Genomic DNA, 9,885 nt, shown 5'->3' with positions numbered 1-9,885 from the left:
TTCACAAGTATAATCATGAGAAAGGTTAGAATATTGCATAGAAAAGTGTTCTGTAATATCCTTTGTAAACCTAGGTCTTAGTAATTAAAACAATCAAACAAACTAAACCTCCCTTCATAGTCTAGAAGTTCACGATTATGAATTGAGGAAAATGATCAAGTTTGCAGTTTTGCAGCAAAACCTCAGAAGATCCTGAAGTTCTTCATGTTTAGAATTGTGATTAAATTTACCACTTGGAGCCCAGCCAGGGTGGTTCAATGGTTGAGCATTGACCCATGAACCAAGAGGTCCTGGGTTTGATTGCTGGTCAGGGCACATGCCTGGGTTGCAGGCTTGGGGTGTGCTGGAGGCAGCCAACTGATGTTTCTTTCTCATTCAATGTTTCTATCTTTCTCCCTTTCCCTCTCTCTAAAATAAATAAACATATTTAAAAAAATATTTACCATTTGGAGGGTCAAGCTGACACAGTTTAACAAGTTTCTTTATAAAAGGACCTGGGCTACATGAGCCCAAGCAAATTTGTCTCTATGCTCTGCCCTCTTTGCTTAGAAGAGGTGACCAAAACACCCAGGGGCATGAAATCACCGCTATTGTTTTTAAACTTGGGCTGCTTGTTTTCTTTTCTTTTCTTTTCACATTAGTCTATTATTAAGCAAGCTACACCTGACTACCCTTTTAACAGGTTTGAATGGCCAGTTTAAGAATAAGTGAAAATATCTTAGGACATTTAAATGAACCTTGGCAATAGGATGAGAAATTCTTAACCTCTCTTATCATATGCATCAATTGAGTCTGAGTTAAAATACACCACAGTGACGGTGATATCATCCCTGTACATTCTCGCCAAGTCCTCTGGCAATGTCAGCATTGCGGTCAGCCGTTCTGGATCCATCTCCCCATACTCATTGCTCCCTATGGCATGTCTGATCAGACGGGTGGCTGCATTTTGGTCGGCAACATGAAGCCCCTGGGCTTTCCTCTGCAGCAGCAGGCTTTGCATGAGTCCCAGGTTGGCTGGTCTCTGGGCCAGGTCTGGCTTGTGCCGACCTGCTTCACTTAGGTGCTCCACCACCAGCCTCACCACATCCTCATTGTCCAGTACGTCCCATAGGCCGTCTGACGCCAGCACAAGGAACTTATCCTGGGGCCTCAGCCTGTGGTATGTGATCTCAGGCTCAGCAGTCAGGTAGGGTGGAGTGTAGTAGTGTTGGGGGGTGAACTGGTAAATGTTGAGAGCCTCGGTGTCAAAGCCTCTCTCCAGGACACTGCGCTGCAGCTCTTTACTCCACTTCAGCTGAACATCTCCGAATGCCCTGCAGGGCATGAGGATGCCCAGCAGCCTGTCGTCCATGATGATTGTCCTGTCTTCTGACTCAGGATGCTCCCTCTTCAGCCGTGACAGCTCAGCCTGGTTCCAGGCATTGTGGTCGCAGGTAAGGGGCAGACAAGACCACATGCCATTGTCCTCCTGGACACCAAGGATGGCCCGGCAGTCACCAGCATTTGCCACATGCAAGTGAACCCCATCAACATGGGCCATGCAAGCTGTTGCCCCAGAGAAAGCAACCTGGAGGGAAAGGTTCCTTGTCATCTCGTCTTCCAAAGGGGCCTGGATTTCCAGCGAGATGTCAGAATCGAGTCTCTGGAAGGAGTACATTAATGCTTCCTTAATGTTCAGTCCCATTTCCATGTGCAGGTCAAGCAGCTCCTGCCAGTAGACCCGGAGGTGATCAAGGTGCACTGATGTGACATCCTTGTAGATACTGTCCCCTGGGTGCTTGAGCCACTGCAGGATGGGCAGCATGGGCTTCATGCTTTCCATCGCTTCCTCCATCTGCTCCAAGGTCTGCTGAGACATCAGTGACACTGCCACGTAGTAGAAGAGCCTCTCACTAACTGCTTGAGCACATGCATGGCCACCATGTCCATCAAAGACACCAAACATCAGCCCATTGGTCTGCAGGCAGGAGGCCACACCTCGCCGGTCCTCCACTGGGGAATTGGCAGCCAGCTGGTTGCTCTCAAACCGCAACACTGAACTTGGGGCTCCGCTGACGGGGTCAAGAATCTTGTGGGCCGACTCACCAGCTCGCAACACTTCATTTACTTGCTCAGGGCTGAGCTGCAGGTGGAGATCGTCTTCCTCTGTCCATGTGTGTCTGTAGGCTTTCGGCAGAGCAAAGTCGCCGCACGGGGCATTGTTCCTTAGGGTGTTTGATGCCCAGGAAAAGAGCGTCCTTTTTGATTTATTCCTACTTGAGACACACCTTGAATATAAATGCCTGCCCCCTTGTAATGTGGCAATGCTGTTCCTTGCAGAATTTAAGATCCAGTAGGACACAGGACTTGACATTCTGAAACTATACCAGCAAATGTGTTCCTTCAGCAAAAGGGTGTATTTTTTTAAACCTGAAAATTAAAGAGTTTTAAAGTTTCAAATTTAATTTCTCAATAATGACTTCTGAAAACACTTAATTTGCTACTATCCTGAGCAAAAGTGATTTAAGATAAACTATTTAAAAGAGTTCACTAAACTCAAAATACCTAAGCAGGTCTCTCTACCTCCCATTATAAGACATAAACACATGCCAGAAAAATGTGAAAAACAGGGTTTGTATACACTCTCCACTCCTACAGAGCCACCATGGGCTTCCCCACAGAGCTCACTCATTCCTCACAGCTGACCCAGGGATCCCCATTTCCTCTCCTTCCCAAATCCTTCCCCTTGCTAGAGCCCAATGCCTAGCTCCCATGTTCACTCTTCCCAGCAGACTACACATTTATTTAAATATCTGCTTTCTCACTAGTCTGTAAGCTCCATGAATTCAGGAACTATGGCTGCCTTACCAGTGGCTCTCTAGGGCCCAGCCCTGTACCTGGCAATATAACAAGCCTTTAAATATTGGCTAAATGTGGATTTTTGGGAGGGTTAATCCTCACCCGAGGATATTTTTCCATTGATTTTTAAAAATATATATTTTTATTGATTTCAGAGAGGAAGGGAGAGGAAGAGATAGAAACATCAATGATGAGAGAGAATCATTGATCAGCTGCCTCCTGCACGCCCCCTACTGGGGATCGAGTCCACAACCCAGGCATGTGCCCTTGACTGGAATTGAACCATGGATCCTTCAGTCCACAGGTCAACGCTCCATCCACTGAGCCAAATCGGCTAGGGCAGTGGTCGGCAAACTGCGGCTCGCGAGCCACCTGCGGCTCTTTGGCCCCTTGAGTGTGGCTCTTCCACAAAATACCGACTTCTGCACATGGGCCATGAAATTTCAATCGCACTGTTCGTGCGCGCCCGCATGTGGTATTTTGTGAAAGAGCCACACTCAAGGGGCCAAAGAGCCGCATGTGGCTCGCGAGCTGCAGTTTGTCAACCACTGGGCTAGGGCTCCATTGATTTTTAGAGACAGTGGAAGGGAGGGAAAAGGGGCAGAGAAAAAGAGAGAAACATTGATGTGAGAGAGACACATCGATTGGTTGCCTCCCCCATGTGCGCTGACTGGGGCTGTGGAACCTGCAACCGAGGCACATGCCCCTGACCAGAATCAAACTCAGGACCCTTCAGTCCACAGGCCTACACTCTATCCACTGAGCCAAACCGGCTGTGGTTACATGCGGATTTTTAAAAGGTCCCATTGCACTCTGGGCATCACACTTGCTGTCTAGCATCAGACACACTGCCTGAGCTCCGGTGGCCCATTGGTGGGATGGGAATACTAGTCTCTGAAGGTTTTGTGAGGACATATGAAATAGATCCTCCTGCTCCAAAAAAAGGAGTTATTACTTTTATCATTAGGTGTATTATTCTCCAGTCATTCTGCACACATTTTTATACAGTTGCAACCACAACTTTCAATCCCAGTTTTCCTGTGAAGAACATTTTGTCCACATTACGTTTCATGGATGCCTAATATTACTTTTTTGCCATAAGCAATCACAATTTACTTAACTATCGCCTATTGTTGGAGATACGAAGGTCATTTCCACTGCTAGTTATAAAACACCACACTGTCCTGCCCTATGCATCAACCCACTTAGGTTTCATCCTACTTACTTCTCAGGCGAGGAGGAATTAGTAGGTCAAAGGCTGCAGATGCATATTGCCCAACTAATTCCCAAAAGGTTCGCATCCGCCTCTGCGAAGGCACGAAGGAAAACAGTTTCCTAGCACCTTCAACAGCCTTTGGTGGTATTTTTCTCTTGGGCAGCAACAACAAAAGCTGCTCTATTTTCTCTTTCCTCGGGTGACCCAGGAGAAAGCGCGTTTCCCACGTGTTTTCAGATTCCGCTTATGAATCCTGCCCTCCTCCCCGCCCCCCACACGTTCCTCTGTTGGGGTATCCGAAGAGCTCGCAGAACGGCGGATCGTCCTCCTCCCCCCCGGCCCACCTGGCTGACCTCGGGGCAGGAGCGGAGGGTCCGGGTGAACAGAGGGCGCCTGCCCCGTCCCCCCCGGAGAAGCCAGGCAGCGAGGCCCCACGCAAGGCTGTCTGCCGCAGCCCCGATCCCTCAAAGAAGCCAACGGGTCCCAAGTTCAAGTCTCTGACCCACGGTTTCATAGATAAGAGCGCAGCCTCCTGCCCCAGTCCAGATCTCCCTCAAAACCGGGCGCGGCCCCATCGCCGAGCCCCTGCTTCCCAGGTAAAATAAGATTGAGTCGAGACGCCCAGCTCTGGGGTTAAAAGTAGGTAAGTAGGGAAAGAAGAAAGAAAAAAAAAAAAGTAGCTAGCAGAGTGTCCTGGCGCGCAGCAAGGGTCCTAGGCTAGGCGCGAGCCCACGTGGCGCGTGGCGCGAGTGGGATGACCGAGGCGGCGGCCCGCCCCCTCACCTCACCTCGTCTGACCTCGCCTCCCTTCACCTCCGCTCTCACCCCATCACCCGAGACGACGCCGCGAGCTTGGGAGGCCCAGACGGCCGCCCGCGAGGCCCGGTGGGGTGAGAAGCGTCCAGACCCCGCGCACGTCCCCTTCCCAACCGCGGACCTTCGCGCTGCTCTCACCGGCTGGAGCCTCCGCCGCGGGATCCGTCCCGCCCGGGCCGCCCGTGCGCACCGCGCCGCGCCCGCCGCCGCCCCGGCTTCTTCTGAGCGCCGCTGGAGCGACTCCAGAAGGAAGCTTCCTCTCGCCTGCCCTTATTGGTTCACCTGAGGAGGCGGACCCTTAACGGACAGTGGAATTGCCCAATGGCTGAGGAGGGCGAGGGGGGCGGGCAGAGGGGCGGGCCTAGAGGATCCGGTTCCTTTCCACCCGCCCATCCCGGCTCGGACCCAAAGTGGGTTGAGAGCAGCTCATTGGGTCCATTCAGTCGTTTGGCTGAGCGCCCCAATACGTGACCTCCCCGACTATGCACACCCCAAACCCGGAACGTGTCCGATTCCTTACTGTTGTTAGGGATACCCTACGGCTTCCTCTCCATTTCTGTGCGGGCCAGTCCAGACTCCTCGCCCACCTGGACACCGCCCCCCCCCCCCCCCCCCCCCGCGGGAGGCCCCTTTGTGCCTCACACACAACCCCAAACTCACCTTCCTGCCAAACCAGCTCTTTCCCTCCTCCCCTAGCCCAGAAATGGCCCCATCATCTGCCCAAAGACCCAAGCCAGAAGCCTGGGAGTCATCTCCACTCCTCCCTCCACCCCTGCCCCTCTCAGTTATCCTAATACGGTTAATTTTATTTCCTACATATTTATTTCTCCAATCCAAACATTTGCCTCCAGCTCCTCTACCACCCTATTCCAAGCCTCATCTGGTCTCCGCAATTCCAATTTTAACTTGGCTTTAGCCATCCTCCCTCTAGAACTCAGATTTTTTGTTTGTTTGTTTTTTTAAATATATTTCTTTATTGATTTCAGAGAGGAAGGGGGAAGGAGAGAGAGATAGAAACATCAATGATGAGAGAGAACCACTGACTGGCTGCCTCCTGCATACCCCCTACTGGGGAATGAGCCCGCAACCCAGGCATGTGCCCTCGGCCGGAATCAAACCTGGGACCCTTCAGTCCGCAGGCTGATGCTCTATCCACTGAGCCAAGCCGGCCAGGGCTAGAACTCAGATTATTGTCCCCAAGTCTTCATTGACTCCCCATGGACCCCTGGGCCTTGAACTGACAATTACATTGGCCTGACCACCTACAGTTCCCACAAATGGTTGGTGGTTGCTAGGTTGAGAAAAGCTGAGAACCAGGACATCAGATAGTCATTCTTTCAGTCCTTTCCATTGTGTGGTTGCAGGTTTCACCTTCTTCCTTATAAACTTTAATAGAACGCCTCTACATGCCCTAGCTGGTTTGGCTCAGTGGATTGAACGTTGGCCCTCTGACTAAAGGGGCCCGGGTTCGATTCTGGTCATGGGGACATACCTCGGTGGTTGCAGGCTCAATCCCCATCCCTGGTGGGGGGCCCCTGTGGAAGGCAACCAATCGATGGATGTGTCTCTCTCACATCGATGTTTTTCTCTGTGTGTTTCTCCCCTCCCTTCCACTTTCTCTAAAACTTAATGGGAAAATATCCTCAGGTGAGAATTAACAAAACAACAACAAGAAAGAAAGAAAGAAAGAAAGAAAGAAAGAAAGAAAGAAAGAAAGAAAGAAAGAAAGAAAGGAAGGAAGGAAGGAAGGAAGGAAGGAAGGAAGGAAGGAAGAAAGAAAGAAAGAAAGAAAGAAAGAAAGAAAGAAAGAAAGAAAGAAAGAAAGAAAACTCTTCTACTAACTGGTAAGTCAGATGCAACCCTCCCTGAAACCAGAAAAGTCCACTGAGAAGCTTGAAAATTCAGTCTTCCATAAGGAAGACATGCTGGCCCACCCAGACCCAGACCCAAGGATGTGCCTGCCATCAGACTTGCCCCTCGTATGATATCTATACCGCCACTCACCCTTAGCCCTTTCTGGAAGTACTACCAGTAAGTCAGAATTTCCAACATCTTCCTAGATCTCAAGAGAGGGCTGTTTCAGACTCAAAGTAAAAATAACTGTAAGAGCCCGGCTGGCATAGCTCAATGGTTGAGCATCAACCTATGAACCAGGAGGTCATGGTTCAATTATCGGTCAGGGCATATGCCCGGGTTGTGAGCTGGATCCCCAGTGTGGGGGTGTGCAGGAGGCTGCCAATCAATGATTCTCTCTCATCACTGATGTTTCTATCTCTCTCTCCCTCTCCCTTCCTCTCTGAAATCAATAAGAACAAATTTAAAATAACTGTAAGGGATTATAAATAAGTGGGTGTATCAACATGAAAATGTACAAATCTGTAGAGAATTTTTATGAGTTTATTTGACGCAAAACTGACGACATATGCCAGGGAACAAAATCTGAAATGCTCCAGAGAATAATGGTTTTGCAACTTCTTTTATGCATTTGAAATTAATGAGGGAACATAAGGAAGATTCCATGAGGGTGGGAGAGAGCAAGGATTAGATGATTATGTGCTTTCTTTAGAGTGGTTATGCCTTTCAGTGACTTCCCAATTAGGAATTTATGATTTATTACAGCACCCCCCCTTTTCATCCACAGGTGCAAAATGTTTTTTTGTATAGAAAGTTCATTTGGGGTTACAGAGGGTTGTCTCTCAGGACTGAGGCAGCACAGTTTAATTACTCAATCTGTGGGCATTTATGGGTACCTACAATGTGTCAGGCTCTGGGCCAACTACAAGAGACACACAGATGGCTGCCCCTCCCACACTTTCCTGAGAAAAATTACCTCACTCCACTAAATCTGAAACCACAGAGTTTTTCTAAGTTACCACACACATGCCATTTCCAAAGTAAAAATGCACCCTTGGGGATTTTGTGTGTACTGGAACTTTTGTTTAAAGGCTATAACCAGATCAATCACCCGGTATATGTTGGCCAACTCAAGAACCCCATTTTGTCTCCCAACGCTTCTTTGAGTCAAGCTCTTATAAGAAAAACAAAATTAAGGAAAGGAAATTATTTCTCCCTTGAGAAAGGGAAAGCAGCAGATCAGATGCCATTTTTTCTGAGAAAAATTTTTAAATGGGCAGCCTTACTCAAAACCAAACAAATGTGAATTAAAATGAGATGCTGATTTTTGTCAATCAACCAAGACCTGATTAATGCTTAATGTTGGCGAGTGGGCATTGTCATCTTGGCAGGTGGGAGAGTGAATAGGGGCTACCCAATGGACAGATCTTTGATTCACTAATTCTACTTCTTTTAATTTATCCTAAACAAAGAGTCAAAGGTAAGCATTGAAAATGTTCTACCATCAACATACATATACATTGCTCCATCTGGCATATCTTATATAATTAGAGCCACTTGGAAAGGGCAGTTGTGTGGGCCTTGTAGTTGTCATTTGTACTCCAGGTTGCCAGTGACTCATATTCCATCTTGAAAGTAAGTTTGGAGAGGAGTAGAACAGTTCTAGAGGTCTGGTGTAGGGAAGAGGAGGGAGGAGGAACTTGGGAGACAGCCCGGGAGCCCCCAGAAGTGTGGGCACATAGTAGGCTTGATAGCAAGCGGAGGCTATCACGGCATGGCCTATGCTGCCCTGTGGACTTCTGAGTGCCCAGTGGCTTCTCCGAGCCACCCCTGGAGAGGCCCCACTCCAAGTGGGTGGGATGCCCCTTTCAGGTCCAGGTGCAACTCCAAGAGGGGCCTGCAGACACCCTGGGGTGTCTACCACCCTGCAGGGGTTGGGGCGTGGAGTGCCAGAGCCTTGGCCTGAGCAGCGGCCCCCAGCGCCAACAGGATGCCCTGGGGGGGGGGGATTGAAAAGGCCTAGAAGGAGAGGCCTGGCCAGGGTAGAACATCAGATGGAAAAACCAGATTGCAACAAAGAAGAGAGGGCCCTTTGATACTAACGACAATTATTTATCTGTGCATTTCTCCTCCTCCTTCTTTCTCTTTGTGCTTGCCTCTTGATGAGCAGTGTAGCATGATTGCAGGCAAAGTTTAGTAGGACTCGTGCCAGCAGTTGACAATGCTTCTCCCTGGGTCGTGAAACTCCGTAGGAACTTTCACATTCTTTACATTTCCATTTTATTTTAAAAAAATTTAACACGCAGCATGTTTTAACAATCAGGAAAACCTCTAATAATGTCTGTGCTACACACCACACATAGAAGTGAGAAGGAAGAAGGCACAGCACAGCGGACTGTGGACTGTCCTGGGGCAGGGGAGGCAGCTGCGAAGAGGGCAGGGCCTCCAGAATGCTATTTTATTTTATTATTTTATTTTTCCTCACCGAGGATATTTTTTCCATTTTTAGAGAGAGTGAAAGGGAGGGGGAGAGACAGAGAGAAACATGGATGTGAGAGAGACACACCCTCTTTTGGTTGCCTCCCGCAGGGCTGGGGACAGAGCCTGCAACCAAGACACGTGGTCTTGACCACAATCAAACCCAGGACCCTCTGACTGACTCTCTATACCCTGAGCCAAACTGGCTAGGGCCATAGGGGAGATCAGGGAAGGCCCCCCTGATCAGATAGGCTTATCTTTGGGAGAGATCTGAAGGAAGTTAGAGCGTGACACTGGTAGTATCTGGGAGAGAGCATGTGCACACACACACACAAAAAAACCCCCCACAAAAAACAGCAAGGACAAAGGTCCTGGCCTTGTGGACCAAGGGAAGGGTGATAGATCCTCCCTTCCCCCAACTGGTGGGCAGAGTATGATGTAACCTGCAGCCTGGAAATACCTGAATGTCTAACCTTGTACCTTATATGGACTATACATTGGACCACCAATCCACACCTGCCAAATACCCTAAGCCCTTGTTCCTATATGGACCATACAGTAAGCTACCAATCAGTGTGCACCGAGTACACTAAGCCCCCCACCCCTTCCCATTCCGACCCTCAAAAGGCGTGCCCACCCCTGCACGTGCTGCTGTCCTCCCCTTGCAAGACGGCCCGGCAGGT

General features: G+C 49.3%; 1 protein-coding gene across 1 annotated transcript; it reads right to left on the bottom strand.

Moving 5' to 3' along the window:
• Positions 1 to 633: 633 nt before the first annotated feature.
• Positions 634 to 5,086, bottom strand: PDP2 (pyruvate dehydrogenase phosphatase catalytic subunit 2). Its single transcript, XM_081106876.1, has 2 exons — positions 5,009 to 5,086; positions 634 to 2,409 (listed from the first exon to the last, which is right to left on the bottom strand). Exon 2 carries the CDS (start codon positions 2,351 to 2,353, stop codon positions 761 to 763), a length of 1,593 nt encoding a protein of 530 aa, XP_080963002.1. The 5' UTR covers positions 2,354 to 2,409; positions 5,009 to 5,086; the 3' UTR covers positions 634 to 760.
• Positions 5,087 to 9,885: the final 4,799 nt, after the last annotated feature.

The sequence above is a fragment of the Myotis nattereri genome (genome assembly GCF_964212035.1).
Source record: "Myotis nattereri genome assembly, chromosome: 15".
Lineage (NCBI taxonomy): Eukaryota > Metazoa > Chordata > Mammalia > Chiroptera > Vespertilionidae > Myotis > Myotis nattereri.
Note: the sequence above shows the minus strand (reverse complement) of the source record. Positions and strands in the feature narration are given on the sequence as shown.

Bases quoted from the DNA above. Each gene is read 5' to 3' on its own strand.
- PDP2 (XM_081106876.1), bottom strand. From the start codon at position 2,353: ATGTCAAGTCCTGTGTCCTACTGGATCTTAAATTCTGCAAGGAACAGC.